The sequence below is a fragment of the Sparus aurata genome, chromosome 5 (assembly GCF_900880675.1).
Source record: "Sparus aurata chromosome 5, fSpaAur1.1, whole genome shotgun sequence".
Taxonomy (NCBI): domain Eukaryota; kingdom Metazoa; phylum Chordata; class Actinopteri; order Spariformes; family Sparidae; genus Sparus; species Sparus aurata.
In genome coordinates, this window is record NC_044191.1 from 13,634,710 (window position 1) to 13,649,727 (window position 15,018).

A 15,018-nucleotide genomic window follows, 5' to 3' on the forward strand; every position below is an offset into this window, starting at 1 on the left:
ATTTTTTTTTATTGTTGAGGCGCGGTAGTTAGGGGAATCAGCGCGGTAACAGCCTTTTCACAAATTGATTTAGACTGGGGCTGTAATCCAGGATAGGACTGTGGAAGATTTACTAGAGGTCCACTCACAGTGAAATAGGAGCACACTGTTCTGTATTCATCATGTAGCCCAACAAATGTGATCCATCGGCGCTGCGATATTTATTTACTCACCGTTCAAGAACATTTACATCAACACAAATGTACATTATTTTACATATGCACACACCCTCTCTCTCTCTCTCTCTCTCTCTCTCTCTCTCTCTCTCTTCCTGTCCTCAGACACACAGCACAGAAAAAAGAGTGTGACTGATCTCAGCCACAGAAGGAATAATTCATCCTGTTCAGTAAAGTCAAAACAATAGGAGGGAACCTTTGACGGAACCACAAAGAAAGACCACGGTATTTCTCTTCTATCGCACCATGACGCCGCAACAAACAAACGCACGCAACACAATACCACGCGTGAAATATTCATCCTCATCCTCCACACTGACAAAGCAAACGGAGGAGAAATCTGCAAATATTGTGTGTCCTGCAGCAAATATTCCTCTGCACATGGGCTCTTTGGACTCTGCAGAGATGTGTTTGATGCTTATTACACAATCCCACCTTTTCACAAACACAAACATATTGTAGTCCGCCCACCTGCAATGTCCTTATTCAATCTCTCCCCCCCCCCCTCTCTCTCCCTCCCTCCCTCCCCTCTCTCTCTCTCTCTCTCCCATATTTATGTACCTTCCCCTCTGATCATCCTCACGGTGGCCTTCCTGCAGGAGCAGAGTCGTCTTGTTCTTCCTGTGGCACCCAGTTGTCTGTCCCTGACTGCTAATTATGTCTGTTAAGTTTTGTTTAGCTCTGCTGGCTCTCTCCTCTCTGACTGCCGCAGCTGATCCAGACTGTGAGGAGCTGATTAAACCTCTGGAGGATCGAAGCAAGGTACGTTGTCCTCGGCGTTCACATTCAGCATTTAGCAGAGTCAAGGTTTTTCAAAGGGCCACATTCAGGGTCCTGCAGGATTAAACCTAACCTAAACATTTTAGATCATTATTGTTAGTAATAGAATTTAAGGCAAAATGGTTTCCATTTTGGTGATGTGTTCATGGAGCCACAGCAGCTGGGGTTTTGGGAGTGTTGTTGCTTTAGAGACTTTTTAGCAGGCAGCTTTGACATTATTAAATGTTAATGTAGTTTCCCAAAGGCATGTGAACACAACAACATGGGAAAATTCAGGTAACCAAATGTTCACTGTGATTGAGTCACTGCCTAAAGAGAGTCTCTACAGTTAAAATAATACACGGTGCTCTAATAAACTGCCATTATTAATGCTAATCATTAGCAATTTGAAGGTTGGACTAATAACATATTTTGTCAATGCATTATAGATACACTGCTCTCATTAGAGTCCAAAGGCAATCCACAAAACATAGAGGACAGTACATTTGTGCCTCAAAATTTCAAGAGTCTTTATTTGAGTGGAAATATGATTTTTTTTTCTTATTCTGCACATCTGTGTCTAGCTTCCTGGAAAATGGATATACACTGCCGGAACATCAGACAACAAAGAGCTCCTGGAGGAACTTAAAATGGTCAACAGCTCCTGGATTGAACTCTCCCCCATACCAGACAGTACTGATATGACCCTTCGCTGGGGAGACAAACTGTAACTATTGATCTTTTAAATGTTGATACCTTTAAGATAACCAGTGTTTAAGATAACTAGTGCGACTTCATTTTTTTTTTTTTTTTTTAATTATGTTCAATTCTCTCTACAAGAAATGAGAAATGTGTCCATGGAAGCACTAATTCCACCTCGACAGAAAACTCCACCAGTGTGACATGTAAGTCAAATCGTGATGCATATTATTATGTGTGCTTTAACCCACAAATCCTAGAATTTCTAGTGAATAACAGTATATTAATCTTGCTTATATATAACAGTTCACTTCAACTCCACCACCCATGTGCATGTCGGGAAGCACCTGCAGACCTGCCCCGACTGCATACTCTGGACAGACAACTTTGTGTCGGAGGACAAAAACACAGCAACGACTAGAAAAGGCAGAAACCTCTACCTCTTCAGTGAGTTCACAGCTTGTCTGTAAAGAAAAATAAGATAAATGAATAAATAAAAAATGTAAAAAAAAAATAAATAAATAAATAATAAAAACAGTGAAACCCTAATCAGAGTTTTAGCATCCAGACAGTTTTAATTATCTGTTTTGAGGAGTTAGCTAAGATAACATTGCCTTTCCCCTCCCCCTCCCTGCCCTTTCAGCAAAGACTGGGGCATTGGATGCCTCTCATCTGGAAGAATTTAAGAAACAGGCTGCGTGCCTCAACTTCCAAGCAGAATTCCACTTTGGAGAAGCCACAGGTAAGATTGCTGCGCTCTCTCTCTTTCTCTCTGTGTCTTCACCGCTACAGACGCAACAGGAAGAAAGTACGTGTGACTTGATTTGCTGCATCTGTTTCAGACCTGTGTCCTGATGCCGCGGATGCAAAAGAGGAAGAACAGTAAAGAAAATGGGACCGTCATCACCTGCACCTCAGATCGATCCTGAGACCTGAAGTTGTAAACAAGTATGCTTGTGTGTCTCACAGATGTCCTGATAGATTTGAGAAGATCACATGTTTTTCATTGAGTGGGGTGGGTTTTACATACGCTTGTCTCTGCCTTGTAAAAACAAAGAGCTACTTACCTGTTGAAGTTAGTCATCATGCCACATTTGAAACTTTCAATAGAATGCTGCATTAAAGTCAACCGAATATGCTGACTTCACCTTTACTGACAGACTCATAAATCATGAAGGATACCTGTGAAATGTTGCTTTCTTTTTTGAAAAAAAAAAAAAAGATAATAAAATAAGTGAAAATAAAAACTATGCATTAAGACTGTATTTTTGCATCTATTTTGCATATATGCAATCTATTTTTATTTCTTGGCTCTTGGTATATAAGTGTATATATATATATATATATATATTGCTGACACTACTAAGTAACTTCCAGTGATTTCTTAAAAAAAAGCACACTGTCTAAAACAGGCTGTAATAAAGGGAGAGCAAGACTAGACTGCGATTAACAAGATGGATGTACCCCAGCCGACTTCACGCATACTCTTTTCCTACCTCAACACTAGTCTTTTCATGTTGTCTACCCGCCGAGGGGGGGAGCTTGAAGAATGGAGAGCAATATTTATCCAAGGCTGTGAGAAACTTCTGCTGGAGTGCAGCCCTTTTTTAGAAGCTGTTTTGCACTGACTGTGTAGCGATGTCCCTGGAAAAAAAAAAAAAAATAGAAAGAAGAAGGATGGTTGCTTCTAAACTTTTTTTCTACTCGTTCTCACATAATTTCACCAGGCTCATGTTTTAGAACCCTGTATCCAAAACGTGACCAAAATGAAAACTGTGATATCTTCGTGTTGCTCACAATGGCTGAATGCTCTCCAGAATTATCAAAGATAAAACATTGTAATGAATGAAGTTTTTTTCTTGTGTTGACACAGTCTCACACTAATGTCAGGGTACATAATTAAAGAATGAGACTTGCCCACAAAGAGACACACTATTACACGACGGCATCTAGACTGTTTCGTGTGTGAGTTACACAACCTTCCCCCACTCTGTACCTATCGGCGAAAAATTGGAGGCCCGATTCACGTAAGCTTGCACCCTCCCAAAGGAAAAAAAAAACACTACTTGATGTCAAAACAAGTGGCCATCCCGTGTGTTCTCAATGAATCATTAAATAAAGTTTCTAGAAATATTTTCAATGTTTTGAAACCAGTGTTAAGAAATGAGAGCTGAGGACAGAAGAGAAGATATTTCTGCGTTTGTTTGTGTGTGTGTGTGTGTGTGTGTGTGTCTTTCTGTTTGACTTCTTTTGTGAATGTGTGTGCGTGTGTGTGTGTGTGTGTGTGTGTGTGTGTGTGTGTGTGCGACTCTGTGCAGGGGTCGTACACATATTGAAAGATGCAGGGGTCTATTCAGACGCTGCCAGCTGGCTGTTATGTAACGGGATAAATGGGACACAAGCCATCACTGCCTGGATGTGAAAAGTGAATAGCTCCTTTGTTATATCTACGGGCCGGGGCTTCGCACAGACACATGATGTAAGATTGTGTTGTAGAAATACGACCGTTTTACGACGCAGGTTAATAGTCGTCGGCCATAAAATTGCTTTCAGGCTGGTCACGTGCACAAGGTTGTTGCGATACCGTGAAAGTGAAAAGTCACCTACATCGTTACATTAAGAGCCGTGCAGCTCATCTTTTTTTAACCATGACGTTTGCCGATAAGGATGGCTGAATCTTACCTTGCACCTCCCCCTCCCTTCTTTGCTCTATCGGTTGCCATTGAATAGATGTGTAAAATAATTTGAAACATACATAACCCGAGCAAGTTAGAAGCAATGCAAGGAAAATGTCTATCCTGAAGCACTGCCTGGGCAAGGAGGGACAGCAAGGCCGTTAACTTGCTGGCAGGACGCTTCTGTATACGACAGAGTCCTTTACTGAGGTGGCTGCACTTTTACAGGCACAGATTATCAAGAGAGACAGTGCACCAGAAAATGGTCAGTCTCCTGGACATCATGGTCCATGGCCCTACTCTTGAGGCCTACGTATGATGCGCCACATGGTGTGTTAATCGCTGATCAGGCACCACGTCATATACAACGGTGAGAAGTGTGTGTCTGCAGCTTTCCATCTCTCGGCCGAGGACATTACCCCACTTTGTTCAGACAAAGAAGAAATCCACAGACTACCATAGTCCACATTACCTCCTTCCTGGGTATGACATCATACTACCTCCCCCTCTTTACACAGTAGTCAGCCGCAACTGCAAACCCTGCGTCATCTTTAGACGAAAGATGAACCCTAGGTTTGAACACCTGAGTACACAGTGTTGGTGTTTCTCCTGAAGCCTCAGCTCACCTCTCCCCCTGCACTTGCCCATTTTGCTCTGGCTTTCACACCATCCCAAGTACAGGGTGGAGTAGAACAGCCTCCTGGTCGCTCCATTAACTCCAAAACATTAGCATCGGACCCTGTTCTCGGGCTAAGACACGTTAGTAAATCACACTCTACTCCAGGTCCAGGGAAGGGTTGTTCTGAAACAACACATGCAGGTCTTTGTAGAGTGTTCCCCAACTCCTTCTGTAGACCTCTTGGTTAAGCATGAGGGCTACCTCAAACACACCAAGCCCAGGTTTGCCAGGTATTGACATAGAGACCCTTACTAGTGACTCCGGCGCTTGCCACAACCTGTGGCTTGGGTAGCTGGGAACACCCACAGCTACACGTTAGCAGGGAACTCCACAAAGTTGCCTTTCACCCTGATGGACCAAACCAGTGGGCTCAGTCACAACTGGGGTGATTGTAGCCAATCTGGAGGCCTGCTTCACCAACCGGAGCATTTTAGCATTTTACAACCTCAAGGCAAACCGGGGGGAAGAGTGCCTCAACCAGAAAGTTAAAAACAGCATTAGGGTGCACATATGGCACAGGGTTGCACAATCACGAGGAGCATTCACCAAACACTCATGAACTACCAGGCTCACAACACTCCATCGCTAATTCTGGGCTAAGGCTAACAGACTATGAGTACCTTAACTACGGCAAGCAGTGGGTGCCACACCAACAACAGAAAATTAAAGCTAAGGCTACTAAGCACTGTGTAGGAGTGACATGGCTTGATGGTTGACTGTTGACTTTATTCCAGATGACTCTCATCAGTGATGAGATTACCAACAAAGGCTAACGGTCGCAGCCATTAATGTGAATTTCCGGCAGTTCACATGTACGGAGCTGTTTCGAGCAGATGAAAGTAAAAGTTGTCACATTAAGAGCTGCGCTGCTCATCTTTTCTAACCATAACACACTTCCCCCAAGTAAAAAATAGATGACGTACACGTTATGTAAGCTTGCACCCCTCCCAGAGAGAACAAAAAGCTAGGCAGCTTGACATCTCAAGCAAGTGGCCATCTTGTGTTTGTGGCCCAGCCCACTGTTACACAACACCTCCCCTGGCTCCTTTGAGGAGGCTCTAGCTGGCAGGATCCCTGACATTAGTGTTGCTCTCTCTGGCTGCCTGCTGTCTCGAGCCATGGCTGCACAGCTGGTTGTTGCTCTGCTGGCTCTCACCTCCCTGGGTGCCGCATCTGAACTGGACTGTAAAGAGCTGGTTAAACCTCGGGTACTGGACAGCCACAGCCCCGTGAGTATCAGTGATCATTCGATATGAGCTGGATGTATGTGAGGAGGTTCTGATGCGCTGAGCTGCGCGTTTATAACTTTAAAAGCTGGGGGTTTTGTTTTGGTTTTAAATTTACTGCTATCAAAATGGGCAACAATGTGATTACAAATAACTAGGGCTGTTTAAAAATGAAACAAATGTGTATGACAAGGTGTTTATGGAGACATTATTGTATAACTCTTAAGAACAAATTACAGCAAAAGATCATTTGTTAAGCTGTTTTATTTGCATAAGCAAAGCTCAAGCAAGCAATTAATACATCCTACCGGGCCAACTGTGCATCATGTAATCTCTTAACAGAAAAACAATTGTGATATTATGTGCCATTAGCAAAATATATATATATATATATATATATATATATATATATATATATATATATATATACTGAGCCTTTTCAGGACTGGCTTAACCACTTTTTGTTTGTTTTTCCTGGAGAGTCAAATGTATGACTATGATGGCCAGACAAAGGAATGATACCTCTATATACCTTTATTTCTTTCGGGCATTTTTTTACCTTCTCCAAAGACTATTCTTTTCTACTGGATTAACGTGTATCACGCTGTCTGTATAGAATATAACCGGTCATGTGAGTGAGCAGCGTGGATGGTTTGCCTCTGTGTTTGTGGCAGATCTATGGGAAGTGGATACTCCATGTGGGCTCATTTGACCAGCCCGGTCTGAAGAGCGACCTGGTGGCAGTGAACAGCTCCTGGGTAGAACTGTCGGCTTCTTCAGACAGCGGAGTCATCACCGTCTACTGGGCCGACCGCCTGTAAGGACACTGCTGACCGCAAATGATCAGTCATATTGTGTTATATTATTATTTCCCACTGTCTCTCACATATTGAAAATGTCTGGAGCTCACAGCTTACAGTTGTTGATGTGGACTGTTTTTCCTTTTCCCTTCTTCCTCATTGCAGAGGTGAAGATAAATGCCTTCAGGGTTTAGCCAATGCCACCATCTCAGGAATGACCACACACACCACTTGTACGTATCTCGAAATATTACTGGTTGTTGTGTTTACTCCCTGACGATCTCTCTTTCTGATCTTCTCTGTTTGTCTATGCGTAATGTTAAATGGGGTGATGCATGGAAGCCAAAGCCAGTCACAAAGGCGTGGGTGGATTTAACCAGAAAGCAGTCACGCAGGATTTCAGCAGGCCTATCTGAAAATTAACACATTTCAAATAGATCTGTGGAAATGAATAAAACAAATCCTCATGTTTAATATCCTGTTTTCCTTACGTTTCACAGTTATCATCAATGGTCACACGTCATACCATGATGGGAAGTACTACGAGACCTGCCCCGACTGCCTCCTGTCCGAAGACACCACCCTCCTCCCCGACGGCAAGTCAAAGGGACGATACCTTTTCCTCTTCAGTAAGGCTTTGTTTCTTTCCTTTATCGTTTTTTTGTCGGTGCCATTTCTTCTCTGCACTCTCTACGCTGGTTTCTCGTTTTTTTTCTCCCCACCTCACCTCCTCGTTTTATTATTGTCTGGCTGCTCTTTTTAAAAGCGCGGACCGGTGCTCTGGAGCCATCTGAGTTGGAGACCTTCAAGAAGCAGGCTGAGTGTCTTAAATTCCTCCCGGAGTACCACTTCGGAGGCTCAGGTCAGCTGTCATTTCAGCTCTGTACATTCTCAGTGAAAAATATCATAGCTGATTTCTTTTCGTGCATGTTTTTTTTTTTTTTTTTTTTTTTGCGGATCATGTCTTTCTTATTTCAGACCTGTGCCCGGACGACAGGGTAACTGCTGCACCTGATGCAGAAAACACAGAGAAGGACCAGGCCGATGCCGAGCCCCCTGCGAAGTAAAGCGGAGCGCACACCCCTGACACATCCAGCTTAACTTGTACTCTATAGTGTTGTAATGTGATCTGCACGTGTGCTGATGTAACGTTGTGCTGTGGAATCACTTGTGTTTGGTCTGCTGGTCTCATATGTAGATAAGAGGTCAGTCATGTGTAGCCATTCTACGGCGTGTCTCCTTCTTAGTTGAACTTTCGTGTTTTAGTTTAGGAATGGTGAACTGGCAGGTACAGTAATGGCTAAAAAAAGAAAAAAAGTCCACTTAATGCCTCCTTTAGATCGATATAACAATCTGTAAATAGTCGAGTGTGTGAACTGTCCTTCGACAGGTTGTTTGAGGTGAATAAAACAGCTTTCAGTCTCCCTCTGTGCTGTGTTCGAGTCATTTGTCTCTACCCTTTTTTTTTTTTCCCAGAAAAAGCGTTTGGCTTCTGAGCACCAACGTTTCTTTCTCCCTTTTCAAACACGACAAGAAGATGCCAGACAATCTGCTGACCCATATGTCAAAATGATACGCTTCATTCAACCAGCTGCAGCTCTTCTCAAACACACCGCTGTTCCCAGAAACTTCGACAAAGACGGTTGCTGGGGAACATCGGGGTGGAAGGGGTAGAAAAAGAAGATGTCAAACTTTTTAAACCGTCTCCACAAGGAGTCCACACAGACCCGCAGGGAAATGACCTTTGTTCCACTTAAGAATCGTGGCACTTTGCCTAAGCTCATTCAGGGTTGGCAGTATTGGCAAAAAAAAAAAAAAAGATTGTTGAGCTGGTCATTCAACGGTGAGCACAAGAAATCTGCTTTGGTTCTGCATGGTGATTAAAAAAAACCTTCACTGGTGTAGCAGAGCATGTAGAAACCCCCCTCCTCCTCCTCGTCCACCTCCTCCTCCTCCTCCTCCATATTAGCACTTACCCAACACCTTTTTTTTTTTTTCTTGGTTTGAAACCCGAGGAGGACAATGAATCAGTGTTAGACGTTTTTCTGTCGCGGCTTCAGCAACGTCCTCTGCAGTGCTGCCGTCTCTGCCTCTTCCAGCTCATCCTCGCCCCTCTCGTCTGAACCATGGCTCTGCCTGCTGTTGGTGTCTTTCTATTGGCTCTCACTTCATTCAGTGCTGCAACTGCACCTGACTGTAAGGACCTGGTCAAACCTTTTATACCAGAGGACCCCAAGGTGGTAAGTGGTGTCTATGTTCCTTTTGCTGTCTGTTATTTAAAAAAAAAAAAAAAAACACATTTAGATATCCTTTTTTAGATGTCCTGTTTATTTTCGTGCGAAGGTTTTTGGAAAATGGGTGTATGTGATGGGAGCCGGTGACCCTAAACAGTACCACAAGGCAATGGAGTCCCTAAAGAGCTCCTGGATAGACTTGTCTCCCACGTCTGACAGCCAAGTTGTGACACTACGTTGGGGAGATCACTGCTTGTAAGTTTAATGATTTACTTATCATTGAAGATGTCCAGAACCATCTTTAGATAAAGTATATAGCACTGCAATTCAGAATCAGAAACAGAATACTTTCTTATTCTCGGGGGGGGGGGGGGGGGGTAATTGTTTTTGTTCCACTGCTCTGTGCAAAGTAGAAATAGAAATGCAGCATGAATGGAAACAAGAGATAAAGATAAGGATATGAATAAAATGCTAAAATGGACAGTAAAATAAAATAAATAATAAAATAAGGTAGACAATCTCGAAATATATACAATATACAGTAAAATGGTTGTAGCGTTATAAATGAAATGAGAATGAGCAATTATAGTTTGTTTTGTTTTTATAAAAAGCCATTTGAATTAAGGACAGGTCTGCTGTGTTAAATTCTCAGCTTGTGAAATCAAGATGTATTGTTGTTTCTCAGTAATCGCTGCATCTCAGGGGAGGTAAATGCAACAGTCTCAGGGATTGCCACCACATTTCGCAGTAAGTTTTCACAGCCTGTAATAAGAGCATAGCATATCCACACCAACAGACCGACAGATGTTAATGATATCGCAGACTAAATAGTCAGTATGTCTGCTTTTAAAGAAAACCTGTCAGACCACAAAGGACATATTCTACAGAGTTGCTTGGACTGCCTGCTGTGGACAGACACATTTCGAAATGGGGACATCACTGGTAGATACATCCTGCAGTTCAGTAAGTTCTGTCCTCAGCAGATTGAACATAGTTTACTTGGAATTTCAAATGTAGTAATTCATTTGTTTAAAATGTCCCTTCTCTTTCAGCAAGGACGGGAAAAATAGATGCCAAAGATGTTGAAATATTCAAGAAACAAGTCGGGTGTCTGAACTTCCCAGAGAACTTCCATAGCTACGACGGCCAAACAGGTCAGTAACTATTTAGTAATCTGTGAAGACTGCAGCTGGAAATAAAGACGAGTTTTCACTGGACACAACGACTTACACATGCTGCCACAAGGTGGCGATGTTGTATTGTGAAATGCAAAATTTATATATGATTATACTTCATGTCTTAATGAAGCAGCACAATGCACATGGCCAGGAAATGGAGCCAATATTCTCCATGATGCTCGGGGGAATATTTGCTCTCTTCTGTTCTTCTCCTCCAGTTGATCTTTTTTTATGTTTTCCTGTGTTTCAGAGCTGTGCCCCGACGACAAAGAGAGTACAGAGTGAGCTGCAATTTAAAAAAAAATGAGAGATACAACAGCATTAAGCAAAAATGTGTAAAATTCAGTAGTTTTGATTTAATTTTCAGTAATCTAGCAGAAACTTTACTATATACACACACATGCACTTTGGCTTCATGAATGCCAGGGCAGTGAGTGATTAATGAGTTTTCATCTTTACTTATAAAAACCAATAGCAGATGATACTGAATTTTATAATGAAAATCGTGGTGTCAAAACTGCCAGGTTTTTTTCTCCTAACAATAATGAAGTTACTGCATCACATGTAATGTTTTTCCACATTAAAACTTTATTATTCTGTTCTGTTGAAGTCTTTTGAGTCACTGAAAATTAGAATATGAAACAAAAATCTGAAAAGGAAGACAGCCTATGAATTTTTAATGGCTGTGAAATTAACTCAAGATATCACACACTTTTTACCTGCTGGATATATTTCATGATTACAAAGTAACAAAACATATAATTGTTCTTAAATGTAAACATTTATCCAATACACTAATTTAATTGCAAATAAGTCCAGGTCTATCAGCCAATGGAGACACTCTTTTGAGCAACCCAAGCATTTCCTTGGATTTCTTGGAAAGGATTTAAACACACTCTGACTCTGATGTATCATAATGTGTGTGTCTTGTGTGTTTGAAGGGTGGCTCATAGACAGTCTCCTCATGTCCATGTAGTTAAGCCTCCAGTCTGCTGTAATGGCCGCCCTGGCCAGTTTGAACACTCTCCATCTTGCATGACCTGCTGCTGTCTGTCCGCCCGCTGGTTCTTGTACTTTGGGTTTCTGAGCTGCTCTCTGCTTGTGCCAGTCGCCTGCATCTGAGCAGCGCTGCCACCTGCTTCTGGCACTGAGAGGAGCCAAAGTAATAGAGGACTGGATCCAGACAGCAGCTAAGGCTGCCTACACACATGGAGAGCAGGTATGCCTGGTAGGAACTGTCACTGGACTTGTGGGACAGCTGAACATAGTGAACCATGAGGATGATGTTGGTGGGGGTGAAGCAGACCACAAACACCACCAGCACGACCACGGCCATCACCACGGCTCGAGACTTCTTGGAACGGTTCTCCACATTGGCTGCAGCCAGAGCCTGAATAATTCGTACATAGCAGACAACAGTGAAGAACAGAGGGATGAAGAAAAACAGGCAGGAGTAGACTGGGAAGAAGTAAAGATAGTAAGCTTGTAGGTGCTCCACATCCTGCACATCGTGGCAGGTGGTGATGCCTAGGTCTGACAAATGGAGGGTTTGCCCAGAGATCAGGAGAGGAGATACTCCACCCAGGGCCAACAGCCACATGGCAGCACACACAATTGAAGCCGTTTGAGGGCTGCGCCATGTCAGAGAGTTCATTGGGTAAACCACAGCCAGGAAACGGTCAATGCTGATACACATAATGAGCAGGACAGAGCAATACATGTTGCAATAGATAGCTGCTGTGACAACCCTGCACATGAAGGAGCCATAGATCCAGTTGTTGCCATGGTAGTGGTAGGCAATCTTGAAGGGGAGAAGCAGGCCGAACAGCAGGTCAGCGCAGGCCAGGTTCAGCATGTAGATCACAGCTGGTTTTCTCGGACGGATGCGATGCACAAACATCAGCATGGCAGCAAGGTTGAGGGGCACGCTGATGACGAAAACAAGGGTGTAAACAGTCGGGACAAAACTTGTTGACAGGCAGCCCTGGAGAAAAGCTTTAGCTTCCTTCGAGACATGATAGTGCTTCTTGGGATGGTGGTGTTGGCCGTGATGGCCGTGCTGGCTGTGTCTTTTCACCGGCTCCTGCTCTGCTGCTGAGCCAGACCCCCCATCATCCTTAAAACTGTCTAATACAGACAGGTCTATAGGCTCGTCAGTCACCATCACAAAGTGACCAGAGAAAGTCCGTGGGAGGATGGACGAGCCTTTGAAGAGACACAGAGAAGAATACAGCAGAATGTGAAAATGTAAATGTTTTGGTAAATGTTTTATTCTGACTGAAGTGCAGATGCATTGTTTTTTTTTTAAAAGCAAGAACAGCATACTCTTAACCACACATTTTTAAGGGATATGTTACCAAATTTTAAGAGATACTTATTGATATTCTTAAGTACAAGTCCGCCACAAGTCTCAAGTGACGGCAGTTTAGTTTGAGTTCATCTCTAGATAAAATTAATGAGATCAGATTTTCACATTTTTATATTTCTTGCAATTTAGACAACCTGTCTTTAAAATATGTTATGACTCTTTACAAGAATACACAAATTCATGTCATATTTGTTGTATTTTAAGCACTGATCCATTTAAGACTCCCAGGCAACAAATAAATTAGTTGGCTCAGTGGATTTTTTTTACATTTATTTAGTGAGCCCATCATATTTTCCTTAACCAGTTGCATTGGATGAAGCATTTGGATAATTGTAATAATGGTCCCCCCACCAATATTACTCAAGTGAGGTATAATCAGCAACATCTACTCAAATATAAAAATGACCCTACTCTTTATGTAGAATGGCCTCTTGGATCACCTAACTTTTTATTACATTACTACTAATAACATCTAAACTAAATTTAAATGTTGTGTCCATGGAGAGCTGATTTCAACGTTATGTATTGTTGCTTAGTTTTGCAAAAAATTAAACTTTAAAAAAGCTACAATCATGTTTTGTAGGCAAAATCTTAACCTGCAAAGTAACTAAACTTGTATCTATGACTCTCAAATTAATGTAGTGGAGTAAGTGTATTAGGGTGCATACAAAACATGTAAACACAAGTAAAATTAGTATTGTGCTTAAAAATAATTAAACAAATAATAAAAAATTCATTTCTGCATAAAAGAAATTCCAATAATCCAATTCCAAAACAAAAATGGTCAACAGTGTTGCACAGTTTAGGCAAATGTTTAAACAGATGTCACAGTCATATTTTTAATAAGGGGGTAAAAATATACACGTTATCCCATCTTGCATTTGTAAAACCCATTGGAGCAGCTCGTACAAAGTATAAAGTTAATGGTTAAGAAAGCAACTTACCATTTTGGGAGTCGAGTGCTGAGCTGTAGAAAGAAAACAACACCAACAACCCGACAGACAGGTGAACCATGGCTTTGCTGTGAATCCTCCAATTGTTTTACACCTACGAGAGTTTTGTAAGGATCTGTTTGGCAGAAGAGGTACTGGAGTGTTTTTCCTCCAGCATCAAACATGTTATTACAGTCCAGTGTGGATACTCCGCCTCTGTCTCACTGCACAACACCTCCTCCCTATTACAGACAAGTAATGTGAGCTTCATCTGCAGACAAAAATATTTTTACTCATGTTAGTTTCAGGTTTCAAGGACAGATAAAATCAAAGAACATCATATGATAGACAGATTAGAAAACCATTATTGTAGACATGTGTAATTTATTATGCACATTGTTCAAACATTTGAAATCACATATATACTGAAAATACATATTAAAAATACATTGGTTTTAGCTTTTAAAATGGTTTAATGTTTCATTAATTAAAATGTTCTTTAAACACTTAATTAAAAAGGCACTGGTCATGCAGGCCAGCTGGAAAGTTGTTCCACTGCTCAACTAACAGACATTACGTCTTCGTCTAGCAAGTTAATCAAACCCTCAAAGTTGGTTCAACGGACAAGGTAACAATAAGAGTGTGCTTCCTAGAATCTTTTACATACAAAACAAGAATACAATTACAATTCATTCTTAAAAATACATCACATTTACAATCACCACAAGGAAAAATACACAGCGGTTACAATTAGTTGGATGCTGACATTTCATTTTTGTGTAATCCATCAAATTATAATCAGATGAAAGAAAACACTGTTGTGCACCATCTCAAGTTAAATCAGTTTTGTGTAATTAACTCTGTACTGTCAGAAGGCACAGTCTGTTCAATCCTCCTCTGCTGTTTTGATCGCTCCTCTTCGTTCTTTACGGCTTCATTTTCCATAGAATTTTTTGTTCAGGAGGAAGATGAGTAGATTGACATTCACTTTGGCTTTGTCAAACATCTTCATGACGGCCACTCCTTCATACTGCAGCTGAAGAAGGTCCTGCACACAAAATAAAAATAGATGCAAAAAAGAACTTTTCATTCATAAGGATAAGGTTTGGAAGATTTACACACAACATATGTAATAACAAAAAACTTGACTTTACAGAGTGGTCTATTCTGTACAGGTTGAAAGGTTCCTAATTACCAACTGTGTATCTAATATTTGTTCATATTAGATACACAAAAACAGAGAATTCATCACA

The 15,018-nt window shown here is 41.6% G+C and overlaps 5 protein-coding genes across 5 annotated transcripts in view; 3 read left to right on the forward strand and 2 right to left on the reverse strand.

The window, feature by feature from the left end:
* Positions 1-777: 777 nt before the first annotated feature.
* Positions 778-2,936, forward strand: LOC115581582 (uncharacterized). The gene is made up of 6 exons (XM_030416794.1): positions 778-977; positions 1,559-1,701; positions 1,815-1,879; positions 1,980-2,120; positions 2,317-2,415; positions 2,516-2,936. Exons 1-6 carry the CDS (start codon positions 873-875, stop codon positions 2,557-2,559), a joined length of 597 nt encoding a protein of 198 aa, XP_030272654.1. The 5' UTR covers positions 778-872; the 3' UTR covers positions 2,560-2,936.
* A 3,083-nt stretch (positions 2,937-6,019) lies between these two features.
* Positions 6,020-8,481, forward strand: LOC115581291 (uncharacterized). Its single transcript, XM_030416246.1, has 6 exons — positions 6,020-6,256; positions 6,928-7,070; positions 7,219-7,286; positions 7,554-7,682; positions 7,820-7,915; positions 8,032-8,481. The coding sequence occupies exons 1-6, from the start codon at positions 6,146-6,148 to the stop codon at positions 8,118-8,120; spliced, it is 636 nt and encodes a 211-aa protein (XP_030272106.1). The 5' UTR covers positions 6,020-6,145; the 3' UTR covers positions 8,121-8,481.
* A 545-nt stretch (positions 8,482-9,026) lies between these two features.
* Positions 9,027-11,064, forward strand: LOC115581292 (uncharacterized). The gene is made up of 6 exons (XM_030416247.1): positions 9,027-9,293; positions 9,397-9,542; positions 9,973-10,034; positions 10,140-10,250; positions 10,340-10,441; positions 10,716-11,064. The coding sequence occupies exons 1-6, from the start codon at positions 9,180-9,182 to the stop codon at positions 10,748-10,750; spliced, it is 570 nt and encodes a 189-aa protein (XP_030272107.1). The 5' UTR covers positions 9,027-9,179; the 3' UTR covers positions 10,751-11,064.
* f2r (coagulation factor II (thrombin) receptor) lies at positions 11,034-14,059 on the reverse strand. The gene is made up of 2 exons (XM_030416244.1): positions 13,778-14,059; positions 11,034-12,670 (listed from the first exon to the last, which is right to left on the reverse strand). The coding sequence occupies exons 1-2, from the start codon at positions 13,845-13,847 to the stop codon at positions 11,442-11,444; spliced, it is 1,299 nt and encodes a 432-aa protein (XP_030272104.1). The 5' UTR covers positions 13,848-14,059; the 3' UTR covers positions 11,034-11,441.
* Positions 14,060-14,129: 70 nt separating this feature from the next.
* Positions 14,130-15,018, reverse strand: part of iqgap2 (IQ motif containing GTPase activating protein 2) — a 35,541-nt gene continuing 34,652 nt past the window's right edge. The window contains exon 38 of the mRNA XM_030416243.1: positions 14,130-14,813. Within this exon, the coding sequence (XP_030272103.1) occupies positions 14,700-14,813 (114 nt within the window). The 3' untranslated portion in view covers positions 14,130-14,699. The remainder of the gene's footprint in view (positions 14,814-15,018) is intronic.

Coding starts and splice junctions, on each gene's coding strand:
- LOC115581582 (XM_030416794.1), top strand. CDS start 873: ATGTCTGTTAAGTTTTGTTTAGCTCTGCTGGCTCTCTCCTCTCTGACT. Junction 1,880..1,979: donor AAACTCCACCAGTGTGACAT/GTAAGTCAAATC, acceptor TATATATAACAG/TTCACTTCAACTCCACCACC. Junction 2,121..2,316: donor CAGAAACCTCTACCTCTTCA/GTGAGTTCACAG, acceptor CTGCCCTTTCAG/CAAAGACTGGGGCATTGGAT.
- LOC115581291 (XM_030416246.1), top strand. CDS start 6,146: ATGGCTGCACAGCTGGTTGTTGCTCTGCTGGCTCTCACCTCCCTGGGT. Junction 7,287..7,553: donor AATGACCACACACACCACTT/GTACGTATCTCG, acceptor TACGTTTCACAG/TTATCATCAATGGTCACACG. Junction 7,683..7,819: donor ACGATACCTTTTCCTCTTCA/GTAAGGCTTTGT, acceptor TCTTTTTAAAAG/CGCGGACCGGTGCTCTGGAG.
- LOC115581292 (XM_030416247.1), top strand. CDS start 9,180: ATGGCTCTGCCTGCTGTTGGTGTCTTTCTATTGGCTCTCACTTCATTC. Junction 9,294..9,396: donor TACCAGAGGACCCCAAGGTG/GTAAGTGGTGTC, acceptor TTTCGTGCGAAG/GTTTTTGGAAAATGGGTGTA. Junction 10,442..10,715: donor TAGCTACGACGGCCAAACAG/GTCAGTAACTAT, acceptor CCTGTGTTTCAG/AGCTGTGCCCCGACGACAAA.
- f2r (XM_030416244.1), bottom strand. CDS start 13,847: ATGGTTCACCTGTCTGTCGGGTTGTTGGTGTTGTTTTCTTTCTACAGC. Junction 12,671..13,777: donor AGCACTCGACTCCCAAAATG/GTAAGTTGCTTT, acceptor GTCTCTTCAAAG/GCTCGTCCATCCTCCCACGG.